Raw genomic sequence first — 17,381 nt, 5'->3', positions numbered from 1 at the left:
GTCCCGCGGTTATATCTGCGGGGTGTGCGGGTTTAGGGTCATGAAATATTGTGTGGATGAAGAGCGGGTGGGTGGCGGGCAGGTTGAATAAAGAGAAAACAATGCATTATTGTGCAATTCATATCTATAGGCTACACTGAGGTTTCTCTTTCATTATTTTTTATCTGCCATTATAAACTGGGTGGTTCGAGCCCTGAATGCTGACAGCCATGGTATATCAGACCGTATACCATTGGTATAACAAAACATTTATTTTCACTGCTCTAATTACGTTGGTAACCAGTTTATAATAGCAATAAGGCACCTCTGGGGTTTGTGATATATGGCCAATATACCACGGCTCAGGGCGGTATCCAGGCACTCGTGCATAAGAACAGCCCTTAGCTGTGGTATATAGGCCATATACCACACCTCCTCGGGCCTTATTGCTTAATTAGAGCGTAAGCCAAAGCTTTAGGGCCTTACTGTACGTGCGCCAAATGCTATCGGGAACTTGGGCAGAAAACGTTGATCCACTGAGGCAAAAAGGACAATGTCATAGCTTAATTCAATAAGAGAAAAGCTACGAAATAGGGAGTTGAAAATAAAGAAAAGGGAAGGCCAGAACAGAAATGTTTGGGAAAGATTTTGTAAATTTGGTAAAAGAGGTTGATAGCAGTTGGGAGTGTGATGTTATGTGTGATGATTGAGGCGCTATACAACTTTGAAAGTCACAAGACTGGGACTTCAAATATGGCACGTCAAGGGATCTGTAGTCTGCTGTTTAGATGGGTTAAATGGAATAGTAACTGAAATCTGGGCACTGACTGTAGGTTTATACAGTGCCTTCAGAAAGTATTGATACCCCCTGACTTATTCCACATTATGTTGCGTTACAGCCTGACTTCAAAATTGATTAAATAGATTTCTCACCAATCTACACACAATACCCAATAATGAGAAAGTGAAAACATGTTTATAGAAATGTTTGCTAATTTACTGAAAATGAAATACAGAAATATCTAATTTACATAATAATTCACACCCCTGAGTCAATATTTTGTAGAAGCACATTTAGCGGCGATGACAGCTTTGAATCATCTGTATCAGCTTTGCACATCTGGATTTGGGGATTTTCTCCCATTCTTCCTTGCAGATTTTCTCAAGCTCTGTTAAGTTAGATGGGGAGCAGTGGTGAACAGCAATCTTCATCTTTCTACAGATTTTCAATGGGATTCAAGTCTGGGCTTTGGCTGGGCCACTCAAGGACTTTCATGTTGTTCTGAAGCCATTCCAGCGTTGTTTTGGCTGTATGCTTGGGGTCATTGTCCTGTTGGATTGTAAATCTTTGCCCCAGTTTAACATCGTTCGCACTCTGAAGCAGGTTCTCATCAAGGATTTGGCTGTATTTGGCTCCATTCATTGTTCCCTCTATCCTTACCAGTCTCCCAGTCCCTGCTGCTCAAAACCATCCCCATAGTATGATGCTGCCACCACCATGCTTCACGGTAGGGATGGTGTTGATGGGTAATGAGCTGTGCCTGGTTTTTCTCCAGACATAGCGCTTTGCATTCAGCCTAAAGAGTTCAATTTATGTCTCATCAGACCACAGAATATTTTGCCTTATGCTCTCCGAGTCTTTCATGTGCCTTTTTGCAAACTCCAGGTGTGCTGTCATGTGCCTTTTTCTCAGGAGTTGCTTCTGTCTGGCCACTCTCTCATAAAGCCCAGATTGGTGAAGTGCTGTGGAGACTTCAGGCAGGTTCTCCCATCTCAGTCAAGGAACTCTGTAGTTCTGTCAGAGTGGTCATTGGGTTCTTGGTCACCTCCCTGAGGCAGAGTTGCAAAGAAAACGCCATATCTCAGACTGGGCAATAAAAATAAAAGATTTAGATGGACAGTCTGAGATATGGCTTTTTCTTTGCAACTCTGCCTAGATGGTCAGCATCCCGGAGTCGCCTCTTCACTGTTGACATTGAGACTGGTGTTTTGCGGGTACTATTTAATGAACCTGCCAGTTGAGGACCTGTTTTGAACGGTAGTGTATGCCTCATCACAATTCTATCTCGGAGATCTACGGGCAGATCCTTGGACTTCATGGTATAGTTTCTGCTCTGACATGCACTGTCAACTGTGGGACCTTATATAGACAGGTGTATTTCTTTCTAAATCCTGTCCAAACAATTGAATTGGCCACAGGTGGACTCCAATCAAGTTGTAGTGACATAACAAGTATTATCAAAGGAAATTGGATGCACCTGAGCTCAATTTGGAGCGTCATTGCAAAGGGGTATGAATGGTTATGTAAATGAGATATTTCTATATTTCATTTTCAATAAATGTGCTAAAATTTCTAAAAACATGTTTTCATTTTGTCATTATTGTGTGTAGATGGGTGAGAGAAAAAATCGATTTAATCCATTTAAAATTCAGGCTGTTACAAAACAAAATGTGGAATAAGTCAAGGGGTATGAATACTTTCTGAAGGCACTGTAACCTCTCGCATAGCCTAATATAATACTAACTCCTGCAGAATTAAGCATTTCTTGCAGTAAAATTATACACCAAATGTACATTTTGACTCAGGAACAGGAGTAGAGAAATATGATTGATTTCTTTCAGCATCTTGAGAGAATGAATGCACGGCTAGGGATCGTCTGTAAAGGTGCTATAGTATTTTATTTATTTATTATTATTTTTATTCTCTCCCTTTTTCAATCCAATTACGATCTTGTCTCATCGCTGCAACTCCCCAACGGGCTTAGGAGAGGCAAAGGTTGATTCATGCGTCCTCCGAAACATGACCTGCCAAACCGCTCTTTTTAACACCCGCCCAACCCGGAAACCAGCCACACCAAAGTGTGTGAGGAAACACAGTTCAACTGACAACCGGGGTCAGACTGCAGGCGCCCGGCCAGCCACAAGGAGTCGCTAGAGCGCGATGAGCCAAGTAAAGCCCCCCCCCGGCAAAACCCTCCCTTAACCCGGATGATGCTGGGCCAATTGTGCGCCACCCTATGGGTTGTGACACAGCCCGGGATCGAACCCGGGCCTGTAGTGATGCCTCAAGCACTGCGATGCAGTGCCTTAGACCGCTGTGCCACTCGGGAGACCCCAAACGGATAGTATTTCAACCACATAAAATATGCATCCAAGCCGAACTGAAATCTCGAACCCCTCGAACTGAAACCAAGGAACTTGAAACTCTCGACCCACTCCACTACAGCCCCGTCGATGTTAATGGGGGCCTGTTCGGCCCGCCTTTTCCTGTAGTCCACGATCAGCTCCTTTGTCTTGCTCACATTGAGGGAGAGGTTGTTGTCCTGGCAGTGTCTCTGACCTCCTCCCTATAGACTGTCTCATCGTTGTCGGTGATCAGGCCTACCACTGTTGTGTCGTCAGCAAACTTACTGATGGTGTTGGAGTCGTGTTTAGCCATGCAGTCGTAGGTGAACAGGGAGTACAGGAGGGGACTAAGCATGCACCCCTGAGCGGCCCCAGTGTTGAGGTTCAGCGTGGCAGACGGTTGTTGCCTACCCTTACCACCTGGGGGCGGCCCGTCAGGAAGTCCAGGATCCAGTTAAGAGGGAGGTGTTTAGTCCCAGGGTCCTTAGCTTAGTGAATAGCTTTGTGGGCACAATGAACAGCATTCTCATATAGGTGTTCCTTTTGTCCAGGTGGGAAAGGGCAGTGTGGAGTGTGATTGAGATTGCGTCATCTGTGGATCTGTTGGGGCATTATGCGAATTGGAGTGGGTCTAGGGTATCCGGGATGGTGCTGTTGATGTGAGCCATGATCAGCCTTAAAACCAGCATCAAAACACTTCATGGCTACCGACGTGAGTGCTACGGGGCGGTAATCATTTAGGCAGGTTACCTTCGCTTCCTTGGGCACAGGGACTATGGTTTTCTGCTTGAAGCATGTAGGTATTACAGACTCGGTCAGGGAGAGGTTGAAAATGTCAGTGAAGACACTTGCCAGTTGGTCTGCGCATGCTTTGAGTACCCGTCCTGGTAATCCGTCTGGCCCCGCGGCTTTGTGAATGTTGACCTGTTTAAAGGTCTTGCTCACATCGGCTACCGAGAGCGTTATCACACAGTCGTCCGGAACAGCCGGTGCTCTCATGCATGCTTCAGTGTTGCTTACCTCGAAGCGAGCATAAAAGGCATTTAGCTCGTCTGGTAGGCTCGCGTCACTGGGCAGCTCGCGGCTGGGTTTCCCTTTGTAGTCCGTAATAGTTTTCAAGCCCTGCCACATCCGACGAGCGTCAGAGCCGGTGTAGTAGGATTCAATCTTATTCCTGTATTGACGCTTTGCCTGTTTGATGGTTCGTCTGAGGGCGTAGCGGGATTTATTTTAAGCGTCCGGATTAGTGTCCCGCTCCTTGAAAGCGGCAGCTCTAGGCTTTAGCTTGATGCAGATGTTGCCTGTAATCCATGGCTTCTGGTTGGGATATGTACGTACGGTCACTGTGGGGACGACGTCGTCGATGCACTTATTGATGAAGCCTATGACTGAGGTGATATACTCCTCAATGCCATTGGATGAATCCCGGAACATATTCCAGTCTGTGCTAGCAAAACAGTCCTGTAGAGTAGCATCCGCGTCATCTGACATGCTGGTAGAAATAAGGTCAAACAGATTTATATTTGCCTGCATTAAAGTCCCCGGCCACTAGGAGCGGCGCTTCTGGATGAGCATTTTCTTGTTTGTTTATGGCATTATACAGCTCGTTGAGTGCGGTCTTAGTGCCAGCATCGGTTTGTGGTGGTAAATAGACGGCTACGAATAATATAGATGAGAACTCTCTTGGTAGATAGTGTGGTCTACAGCTTATCATAAGGTACTCTACCTCAGGCGAGCAATACCTCGAGACTTCTTTAATATTAGACATCGCGCACCAGCTGTTATTGACAAATAGACACACACACCCGCCCCTCGCGTTACCAGACGTAGCGTCTCTGTCCTGCCGATGCATGAAAAATCCTGCCAGCTCTATATTATCCGTGTCGTCGTTCAGCCACGACTCAGTGAAACATAAGATATTACCGTTTTTAATATCCCGTTGGTAGGATATTCTTGATCGTAGATCATCGATTTTGTTTTCCAATGATTGCACGTTGGCCAATAGAACGGATGGTAGTGGAGGTTTACTCACTCGCCTACGAATTCTCAGAAGGCAGTCCGACCTCCGCCCCCTTTTTCTCTGTCTTTTCTTCACGCAAATGACGAGGATTTGGGCCCGTTCTCGAGAAAGCAGTATATCCTTCGCGTCGGACTTGTTAATAAAAAAATAAATATTTGTCCAGTTCGAGGTGAGTTATCGCTGTTCTGATGTCCAGAAGTTATTTTCGGTCATAAGAGACGGTAGCAGCAACATTATGTACACAATAAGTAAAAAAATAAGTTACAAACAACGCCAGAAAACTAACAAATTAGCACAGTTGGTTTGGAGCCCGTAAAACAGCAGCCATCCCCTCCGGCACCATCTTTCTGTTCTGTTGGGCAAAAACTGCTCGTTGATGAGAGAGGTCGAAGGACAATGGCAAGAATCATGCAAGCTAACAGGTGGGCCAAAAACAGACAAATAACGCCGCAGTACAACAGTGGTGTGCAGAACGGCATCTCGGAACGCACAACTCGTCGATCGTTGTCACGGATGGGCTATTGCAGCAGACAACCAAACCCGGGTTCCATTCCAACTTCGGGCGGTTGCGGGTGCGGGTTATTAGCGATTGCGTGCAGGTGTGGGTGAACAAACAGCTGACCCGCGCATCACTAATTCACAGAGAGAGAGAGAGAGAGAGAGAGAGAGAGAGAGAGAGAGAGAGACAGAGAAATGTGATGACTTTGCATAGATTGCCCATTATTACCTTCGCTGGACGTCAGCTGGCTCTTCAGCTGGTTGTAGCGGTCAGCTTTGGGGGGTAGTGGAGGCTGGGTGTCTAGGCCTTTGTCATCCAGGGTCAGACCATCCAGACTGATCTTGGACTGGACAGGGGAGATGACGAGGGGTTAAATGTGGTCTTAAAAAGAACAGCAGGTGGAAGAACAGAACCGGGGATAGGACTAGGGTTATGACTGGGGACAGGGTTAGGTAAAGGGACTGGCTGGGAATAGTACAGTTGAAGAGGACTAGAAAGATGTCTAGGTGAAATATAGATAATAGAACTGGGAATAAAAGCAGGGATAGGACATGGAATAAGACTAGAAATATGACTATTGTATCTACTGAATGTACTGAAGCTTACTTTAGACCGGAGGATGCTGGTGTGGATCCCGTTGTCGCTGACCTTGATGCTGATCTGTTTGTCAGAGAGGTCTGGTCTAATGAAGGGGGGCTTGATGGAGACAGGGGGCTTCTTCCTTGGGTCCACACCATTGTACCTATATAGAGGAGAGGAGAGACGACTCATCATATGAGAGTTAGCCTGAGTCCCAGATTTGTTTGTACTGTCTTGCCAACTCCTGTGTTATTGTCAAGTGACAATGACATAGGAGTTGGCAAGACAGCACAAACATATCTAGGACTCAGGCTATATGGGAGTATGGGGCGAATTCAATGGTGGATGATGACTTTAATAAAACCGTTTCAGTCCCCACCTGGGTATTGTCTATCTGAGGCTATCTATAGTGTTAATTTTAGCAGTGTAATATCTCCCAAAAGTTATCCTTAATCAGGCTCTGAGGTCTGGCTCCTGAATGTGTGAACGTGTGTTTGTGCTGTACTTGATTTCCCCTTAACTGTTGTTCTACAAAGTGATTCAGTTCTCCCAGCCATCTGCCTTCCTCTGGGGGTGGCTTCATCCAGGTAGAAAACGCACGCATGCGTGCACACACACACCTCTCTTTGGACATTGCTGCAGTTCTATCTCAGCAGTCTACTCAGAATGACTACATCAGAACGGGTACCGTGGCAACCCCCTCGGTCTTCGTTACCGCTGACTTTTTAATGCCCGTCTGTCCGGCTCCCACCACCCACACCCCCTGACCTACAGTAGGAAACCATGTCCTGCTTACCTGGGCGCCAGGGGAGCACACAGGACATACTTGATGTTGTCACAGCAACCCCGCGTGAAGGGATTTACTCCTCCACGGAACTTGCCTGTCACCTGAGGAACAGAATGCTTTGTTAGAGTGGGAGGAAGAAGAGATGCAAGGCCAGAACACACACGCACACACACACACAGCTAGAACTAGCTAGCAGATTTGAGTTGGCAAGTGAAGCTGCAATGCTGATATTGTGTCCTGTATGATACATAATAGAATGTACTGTATGTTTGTGAGTGTGTGTGTGTGTGTCTGGGTAAGCTGCTCTTAGGTGGGCCCCTTCTCACCTGTTCGTTAGTGGTGCGACCTCTGGCGACGAGGACCATATGGAAGCCTGTCAGGCCCATGACTGGAATGAAGAAGAGCCCTGCTATACACATCACCACCAGACTGGACATACGTAGTCAAGGAGAGCACAATGTTGTTAGGAGCCATTTTAGCAGCTGCAAACCAACCAGCGCTGCCACCAATGACTGTATGGCTGCCACTGAGCCATTCAGACAACTATTTTAGAGAGGAGGAATTTCTCTATACAACAATCAATCATTATCACAATCCACCCGCAAGGATGTGATTGTCAACCCATAGAAAATGAGGAGGGTCCTTTCTGGTGGTCCATTTTAATGCTCAGACACACTTTTCCCCAGACCCTTCAGAACATAACACAAAAGGCCCTAGTTTTGATACAACAGAAGGTGAAACGAGACCCAGCTGGCGTCAATGTGGAAGGATACGTGATGGTGGTGTGCAGCGTGCCCAGCCGCTCCATGTGGTGCAGCACGAACAGCATGCCGAAGGAGAACACGCCCACCATGTGGATGCTTAGTGACAGCAGGAACAGGAAGAAGTAACGGTAGTTCCTACGCCCGATACAGTTGTTCACCCAGGGGCAGTGGTGGTCAAAGTCCTGAGGAGAGAGAAAGAGATGGGTGTTCAGGATGGTGGAGAGATGCAGTTGTTCAGCCAGGGGCAGTGCTGGTCAAGGTCCTGGGGAGGGACAGAGAGAGATGGATGGGTGTTAGGAGATGGTCATAGGGTAGAGTGGAGATAACAGGATCATACTACTCTATACTACATGATAAAAGCTCTTCAGTGTATTCACACACTCGACAGAGATGTTTCAATCAATTCCATCATCTCTGATTGCATAAGTCAGATTTCTGAGGTCGAATTTTTACAAACATCTACCATACTTTAGCTGACTTTGTTTTTGATTGTGGTTGAGCGTCTACTGAAGAGCACAGCACCAGTGTGAGTAGTTTGTCTGAAATATAGGAGGCTGCCTCACAACCTTCAGTTCAAAGTCAGATTTGAACTCTTTCATGGAGAGACAGACTGTACAGGAACACAGCTGGAGAGTAGGGCTTCAAATGGAAAAACAAAAAGTTATGAAACCAATCTTCTGTTTTACTGAATGTTGCTTGGATGTGGTGTAAAACATGATTGCAATCCAATAAGGAATAACATTGTTCACAGACAGTAGATTGACAAGTCTTGTCTGTGAACACATACCATCAGTCAGCTGTAGAGGTCACACATAGAAACAAGGCTAACACCACATTGTAGTGTCAACGGCTGACAAATGGGCTAGCGTGTGGTGTGTGTGTGTGTGTTTGTCTGTGTGTGTCTGTCTGTGTGTATGTGTGTGTGTGTGTGTGTGTGTGTGTGTGTGTGTGTGTATGTGTATGTGTCTGTGTGTGTATGTATGTGTGTCTGTGTGTGTCTCTCTGTGTGTCTGTGTGTATCTGTCTGTCTGTGTGTGTCTCTGTGTGTGTGTGTGTGTGTGTGTGTGTAAGTGTGTGTGTGTCTTACCTCCACACAGTTGTCACACACGCTGCAGTGAGAGCAGCGGGGTGGTCTGTAGAAGTGACAGGTGGCACACCATTTCATCCGGACCTGAATTCCTTTGATCTCCACATTCTTGTAGAGAGGAGCCCGGAAATCATCATCCTTGTCCTCGTCCTCATCCGCTGTCACAACGGGAGAGAACACGTTAGCAGGCAAGTACACACGTGCGCACGTGCACACACACACACACACTTACACACAAACATCTGATTTACGATTCCATTTGACAGGGGCAACAGGAGGTAGACTTAAATTAAGCTAACTCCCATGGTTAGCTGTCTGTACAAATTGACATTTTATAAAAGCACTATGCATTTTGTAGCCCACATATTTGGCATCAAATCAAATCAAAATTTAATGTATGTCAAATACACAGTTTACAGCCGGCATAAAAGTTGCAGTGAAATGCTTATGTGCTAGCTCCTTCAACAAAGCAGAACATTCATCAATAATAACAATGAAAAGAGTCAAAGAATAACAAGTAGTAGAAGAAATAGAAGAGGTAGTATGCATAGTAATAATGGACTGCATTTACAAATATAAAGTGGGCAGTGGAATCAATAGTATATAATAGAACAGCAGCGTTGACTGTGTGTGTGTGTGTGTGTATATGAGTTCTGAGTGTGTGTGTGTATGAGTTCTGAGTGTGTGTGTGTGTGTGTGTGTGTGTGTGTGTGTGTGTGTGTGTGTGTGTGTGTGTGTGTGTGTGTGTAAGTTTGTGTGTAAGGGTTGGATGTGTGGGTAGTCAAATAATTTCTAGGGTGCATATAGTCTCTCAGTTGTAAATAGTCTCTGAAACAAGGTAGTAAACACACAGTAATGGTTAAAGCCCAGAGGGCCTGCATTCAAGTTGGATGACAAAAAAAAGAAATCACATCAACTCCACACCGCTGTTCATTGCACTGCCCCTGTCTTTCTGAACGAGTACATTTCCAGAGGTTTTGTAGATCTTTGCACAATGGGCCACTTTACAATCTTTTTATTTCTATGTGAAGTGTATTGCTCTGGAGTGAGATAGGAAATAAAATGTGATGTCTTTCGGTTCATCAAAGAGCCCATTCAACCTGAAGGCTGATCATCATGGGACTCGGGAGAGCGGCTTCTGAACAAGTACACTCTGAAAACACACACACACACACACACACACACACACACACACACACACAATCCTACTGAGAGACTTCTCGGTTGTTATGAGTTTTCAGACTCTTCAAATAGATTTAAAAGGTAACCGACTGAGAAACTGAATGTAAACATCTCCCCTGCAGTCTGCTTTTTCAAAACAATCCTCAGCAGACAAACTAATGAGAGGCTTTATCATCCAATACACAATATAAGCCTTTACATTTCAAGGCTTTACATTATTATATTTGAACCTGGTAGTCACATTCACTGTACATACGTCATTCACAGATTTACACCAATTGAAGGGAGAGGAATAAGATGACAGCTCACGAGGATTGTATTGACAGGGTAGGATCTACGAAAAATGCCCCTAAGGCCATACCTCTCCTAGGAGCAAGGATTTAACTGCAATTTGTTTCTCCCCACACAAATACAGTGTGTGGAGGCAGGAGCAGTAGGATTATCCATATTCCACAGGCATCTCACTATAGTGGATATGTGTTTCCCTCTGAGAGAGAGAGAGAGAGAGAGAGAGAGAGAGAGAGAGACAGACAGACATGCAGACAGACAGACAGACAGACAGACAGACAGACAGACAGACAGACAGACAGACAGACAGACAGACAGACAGACATAAAGAGAGAGAGACCCATTCATCTCATACAGACACTTTCAGTAGAATAAGGAAACTGACCTCTGGGGAAGACTCCAGGGTCCATGAAGGTAGCCATGCTGAAGTTGGCCAGCACAAAGAGGAAGACGACGCCATTGTAGAGAGGCACAGCGGGGGAGATCGTGTTGGTCAGCCAGGGGCACCTGGAGAGGAGAGGAGAGAGGACAGCCGTTAGGAAACTCCATTCATAGTTCATTCATACATAGTGATATCTGAGGATTCAGAGATAGGAGGCACACAATGAATGACGCACAAATGCACACTTGGATGCGCACATATATTTAAATTTGTTGATAAATACTGATCCATTCTGATAGTGGATTGTAATCTGCCTATGAAATGAGGGATGGAGAGAATATGCAAATAGGTGACTGCTTCACGCCCCTCCCCCCCCCCTCCATACCCACCCCCATCACCTCTACCACACACACCACCTCACACATAGCTTCACACACAGTCAACAGCAGAAACAAGATTTTCAGTATCTTTAATCCTGCGCAAATGGGAAAACGGAAAGCCTTGCAAAAAGCCGGACATGGTGTAAAACTGGAATTGCTTCTTCGCCTCTTGAGATTCAGAAATAATAACAGTGGCATCATCAGCCATACGTGGGACAGACCAGATCTCCTCTCAGCCTCAGATATAAAAGTGAATGAGAGATGATGACATATGAGGAAAGGGCTATACTTGGGCGCAGGGCTGAGCTATATTACAATGTCTAACATTTCCTGGAATTAGAGAGAGAGTTGCAGACAAACCGACAGACAGACTTGGCAGGGAGACAGACAGACAGTGTGTTGCCGCTGTGGAATGTACACACTACCCTCACACACTACCCTCACACACTACCTCACTAAATCCTGGTTGAAAGATTCCTGGAATCAGGAGGGAATAAGCACAACATCTGTGACTCCACCTACTGGGAATTCTGGGAAACCTAGTCCAGGACTAAAACAGAATCACTTAGACATTTTGTGCGTCAAGCTTGATCTTTTCCACAGGCTTATTCATCATCACATACTGTGAAATATGCAAAAAATACCTGGAAAATGCTGCTTTCAAGAATACCAAGTATTCCAATTTTTATCACTGCACACATTTTAATTGGACCTGTAGGTTGAAATGTCAAGACATTGTATGAGCCTAGAAAAGGTCTCTATGCCTCATCGCTTCTGCAGGGTCTCCTTCTAGAGGCCTACCTGAGCCACAATGCAGGGTGGTTAACTGTAGCCAGCCATAGATACACTGTAGATAGATTCGATAGATTCCATAGACAGACAGACAGACTGGGTTTTCTGTCGGTCTAAATGAGTGAGCAGTGTTAGTGTACACAACATGCATAAATTAAATGTCTCATGGGGGAGGCACAGGTTTCGAGGAAGCACACTTCTTTGATCATGCCCGCTCAATCAGCATTACTGCTTTACACACACACAGTGCACACATACTGTATGCACACACACGCACACAGCACCCATTTCCTGGCATCTGTTAATGGAGATGATCCTCTCTCCATCTTGCCTCTCCCTACCCCCTCTGCTCTGTTCAATTATTCAGAGTGGAGGCTGTACTGTAGGTAGGAGAATGGGGTGCTGTGCTAGCAGGCCTGGGGGAGTATGGTGACTCACAGTGATCCCCAGCACCCAGCCTCTGCTCTGGAGGAGGGCCAGTCAACCAGCACCCAGCCTCTGCTCTGGAGGAGGTCCAGTCAACCAGCACCCAGCTTCTGCTCTGGAAGAGGGCCAGTCAACCAGCACCCAGCACCCAGCCTCTGCTCTGGAGGAGGGCCAGTCAACCAGCACCCAGCCTCTGCTCTGGAGGAGGGCCAGTCAACCAGCACCCAGCCTCTGCTCTGGAGGAGGTCCAGTCAACCAGCACCCAGCTTCTGCTCTGGAGGAGGGCCAGTCAACCAGCACCCAGCCTCTGCTCTGGAGGAGGGCCAGTCAACCAGCACCCAGCCTCTGCTCTGGAGGAGGGCCAGTCAACCAGCACCCAGCCTCTGCTCTGGAGGATGGCCAGTCAACCAGCACCCAGCCTCTGCTCTGGAGGAGGGCCAGTCAACCAGCACCCAGCACCCAGCCTCTGCTCTGGAGGAGGGCCAGTCAACCAGCACCCAGCCTCTGCTCTGGAGGAGGGCCAGTCAACCAGCACCCAGCTTCTGCTCTGGAGGAGGGCCAGTCAACCAGCACCCAGCTTCTGCTCTGGAAGAGGGCCAGTCAACCAGCACCCAGCACCCAGCCTCTGCTCTGGAGGAGGGCCAGTCAACCAGCACCCAGCCTCTGATCTGGAGGAGGGCCAGTCAACCAGCACCCAGCCTCTGCTCTGGAGGAGGTCCAGTCAACCAGCACCCAGCTTCTGCTCTGGAAGAGGGCCAGTCAACCAGCACCCAGCACCCAGCCTCTGCTCTGGAGGAGGGCCAGTCAACCAGCACCCAGCCTCTACTCTGGAGGAGGGCCAGTCAACCAGCACCCAGCTTCTGCTCTGGAGGAGGCCCAGTCAACCAGCACCCAGCCTCTGCTCTGGAGGAGGGCCAGTCAACCAGCACCCAGCCTCTTCTCTGGAGGAGGTCAAGTCAACCAGCACCCAGCCTCTGCTCTGGAGGAGGGCCAGTCAACCAGCACCCAGCACCCAGCCTCTGCTCTGGAGGATTGCCAGTCAACAGCACCCAGCTTCTGCTCTGGAAAAGGGCCAGTTAACCAGCAACAGGGACTAGAACCACCACCTGTATCAGTGCCCATGTGGGTAGTCTGTTCCCACAGCTTCTGTGAGTATGGCAAAGCAAAGCTACATCATGTGGGTAATACCAAGGAGGTAGTGTAGGGAGAGAGAATCCTATAGGAGTACAGTCCACTGGTCGACCCCTGCCCTGCTTTCAACTAAATATGCCCCCTTGTCATGCAGATTAACAGCCAGGATTATACATACATACTACATACATACATACATACATACATACATACATACATACATACATATACTACCAGTCAAAAGTTTGGACAAACCTACTCATTCAAGGGTTTTCCTTTATTTTTTACAATTTTTTACATTGTAGAATAATAGTGAAGACATATGGAATCATGTAGTAAACAAAAAAGTGTTAAATCATATTTTATATTTGAGATTATTCAAATAGCTACCCTTTGCCTTGATGACAGCTTTGCACACTCTTGACATTTTCTCAACCAGCTTCACCTGGAATTCCCACATATGCTGAGCACTTGTTGGCTGCTTTTCCTTCACTCTGCGGTCCGACTCATCCCAAACCATCTCAATTGGGTTGAGGTCGGGATTGTGGAGGCCAGGTCATCTGATGCAGCACTCCATCACTCTCCTTCTTGGTCAAATAGCCCTTACACAGCCTGGAGGTGTGTTGGGTCATTGTCCTGTTGAAAAACAAATGATAGTCCCACTAACCAGATGGGATGGCGTATCGCTGTAGAATGCTGTGGTAGCCATGCTGGTTAAGTGTGCCTTCAATTCTAAATAAATCACTGACAGTGTCACCAGCAGAGCACCCCCACACCATAACACCTCCTCCTCCATGCTTTAAGGTGGGAAATACACATGCGGAGATCATCCGTTCACCCACACCTCACAAAGACACCAAAAATCTCAAATTTGGACTCCAGACCAAAGGACAAATTTCCACCGGTCTAATATCCATTGCTCGTGTTTCTTGGCCCAAGCAGGTCTCTTCTTCTTATTGGTGTCCTTTAGTGGTGGTTTCTTAGCAGCAATTAGACTATGAAGGCCTGATTCACACAGTCCCCTCTGAACAGTTGATGTTGAGATGTGTCTGTTACTTGAACTCTGTGAAGCATTTATTTGGGCTGCAATTTCTGAGGCTGGTAACGCTAATTAACTTATCCTCTACAGCAGAGGTAACTCTGGGTCTTCCATTCCTGTGGCGGTTTCATCATAGCGCTTGATGGTTTTTGCGACTGCACTTTCAAAGTTCTTGAAATGTTCCGTATTGACTGACCTTCATGTCTTAAAGTAATGATGGACTGTCGTTTCTCTTTGCTTATTTGAGCTGTTCTTGCCATAATATGGACTTGGTCTTTTACCAAATAGGGCTATCTTCTGTATACCTCCCTACCTTGTCACGACACAACTGATTGGCTCAAATGCATTAAGAAGGAAAGAAATTCCACAAATTAACTTTTAAGAAGGCACACCTGTTAATTGAAATTAATTCCAGGTGACTACCTCATGAAGCTGGTTGAGAGAATGCCAAGAGTGTGCAAAGCTGTCATCAAGGCAAAGGGTGACTATTTGAAGAATCTCAAATATAAAATATATTTTGATTTGTTTAACACTTTTTTGGTTACTACATGATTCCATATGTGTTATTTCATAGTTTTGATGTCTTCACTATTATTCTACTATATATATATATATATATATATATATATATATATATATATATATATATATATATATATATATTTTTTTTAATGAGTAGGTGTGTCCAAACTTTTGACTGGTACTGTACATACATACATACATACATACATACAGTGCATTTGGATAGTATTCAGACCCCTTGACTTTTTCCACATTTTGGTACGTTACAGCCTTATTCTAAAATGGATTAAATAAATAAAAATCCTCATCAATCTACACACAATACCCCATAATGACAAAGTGAAAACAGTTTTTTAGAAATGTTTGCACATTTATTACAAATAAAAAACAGAAATACCTTATTTACATAAGTATTCAGACCTTTTGCTATGAGACTCGAAATTGAGCTCAGGTGCATCCTGTTGTTTCCATTGATCATCCTTGAGATGTTTCTACAACTTGATTGGTGTCCACCTGTGGTAAATTCAATTGATTGGACATGATTTGGAAAGGCACACACCTGTCTATATAAGGTCCCACAGTTGACAGTGCATGTCAGAGCAAAAACCAAGCCATGAGGTCGAAGGAATTGTCCGTAGAGCTCCGAGACAGGATTGTTTTGAGGCACAGATCTGGGGAAGGGTACCAAAACATTTCTGCAGCTGCTTTGTCATTATGGGGTGTTGTGTGTAGATTGATGAGGGGGAAAAAACTATTTCATCCATTTTAGAATAGGGCTGTAACATAACAAAATGTTGAAAAAAATCAAGGGGTCTGAATACTTTCCGAATGCACTGTACATACATACATAGCCTAGAGCTTTAACTCACTGGCCATTGTGTTGGTGGTTTGATGCTAGGCCTGTGGTGATCATGAAATTCTGTCAGCCGGTTATTGTCATACAAAAGTCTGCCTGTCTCATGGTAATTTTGTGTCAATTAACATAAACACGTTTAGCATCTCCAGCCCTCCACACATACAAGCCACTGATGCATGCCTTTGGAACATCTACATTTTAACAAGTCTAATTAATCAATTTAATATACACCATAACAATAAATCCATTATTTATTTTAGGTAGGTCTAAAGAAAAGAAAATGTATTTCAGATTAACAGAATATGAGTCGGCCTACTTACTGTATGTTAGGCGATCTGGCTATGCGGCATGCCATAGGCTGTAGGCTTGTTCATTTAGCAGACAAGATGTGCTTTTAAGTCCCATGTTATTATTTTATATTATATGATTTTATAGTAAGAAGAATATAATTGAACTTCGCTGAATAAAATAGAAAGGATATTTTTCCCATTCTGGAGCGAGTGCGCATATAAAGGCTATGTTGAGCATAAAAGTGATTATTTGAAACAGATCCTATAGGCTACGCTAGATTTAGAGTTATTTGGCAACTTTAGTTGTGAATGATACAAACCTTAGAATGTCTTAGAAATCAGAACATACAGTGGGGAAAAAAAGTATTTAGTCAGCCACCAATTGTGCAAGTTCTTCCACTTAAAAAGATGAGAGAGGCCTGTGATTTTCATCATAGGTACACGTCAACTATGACAGACAAATTGAGAAAAACAAATCCAGAAAATCACATTGTAGGATTTTTAATGAATTTATTTGCAAATTATGGTGGAAAATAAGTATTTGGTCACCTACAAACAAGCAAGATTTCTGGCTCTCACAGACCTGTAACTTCTTCTTTAAGAGGCTCCTCTGTCCTCCACTCGTTACCTGTATTAATGGCACCTGTTTGAACTTGTTATCAGTATAAAAGACACCTGTCCACAACCTCAAACAGTCACACTCCAAACTCCACTATGGCCAAGACCAAAGAGCTGTCAAAGGACACCAGAAACAAAATTGTAGACCTGCACCAGGCTGGGAAGACTGAATCTGCAATAGGTAAGCAGCTTGGTTTGAAGAAATCAACTGTGGGAGCAATTATTAGGAAATGGAAGACACTGATAATCTCCCTCGATCTGGGGCTCCACGCAAGATCTCACCCCGTGGGGTCAAAATGATCACAAGAACGGTGAGCAAAAATCCCAGAACCACACGGGGGGACCTAGTGAATGACCTGCAGAGAGCTGGGACCAAAGTAACAAAGCCTACCATCAGTAACACACTACGCCGCCAGGGACTCAAATCCTGCAGTGCTAGACGTGTCCCCCTGCTTAAGCCAGTACATGTCCAGGCCCGTCTGAAGTTTGCTAGAGTGCATTTGGATGATCCAGAAGAGGATTGGGAGAATGTCATATGGTCAGATGAAACCAAAATATAACTTTTTGGTAAAAACTCAACACGTCGTGTTTGGAGGACAAAGAATGCTGAGTTGCATCCAAAGAACACCATACC

General features: G+C 45.3%; 1 protein-coding gene across 1 annotated transcript in view; it reads right to left on the bottom strand.

Moving 5' to 3' along the window:
- Positions 1 to 17,381, bottom strand: part of LOC311144324 (palmitoyltransferase ZDHHC8B-like) — a gene marked incomplete at its 3' end in the record, with an annotated part of 89,676 nt that overhangs the window by 3,455 nt on the left and 68,840 nt on the right. The window contains 7 exon segments of the mRNA XM_084180359.1: positions 5,853 to 5,970; positions 6,231 to 6,366; positions 7,000 to 7,091; positions 7,317 to 7,419; positions 7,764 to 7,936; positions 8,842 to 8,999; positions 10,697 to 10,818. Of these exon segments, the coding sequence (XP_084036485.1) occupies positions 5,853 to 5,970; positions 6,231 to 6,366; positions 7,000 to 7,091; positions 7,317 to 7,419; positions 7,764 to 7,936; positions 8,842 to 8,999; positions 10,697 to 10,818 (902 nt within the window).

The sequence above is a fragment of the Coregonus lavaretus genome, assembly GCF_964263955.1.
Source record: "Coregonus lavaretus genome assembly, chromosome: 17".
Taxonomy (NCBI): domain Eukaryota; kingdom Metazoa; phylum Chordata; class Actinopteri; order Salmoniformes; family Salmonidae; genus Coregonus; species Coregonus lavaretus.
This window is presented reverse-complemented; position numbering and strand designations above follow the sequence as displayed.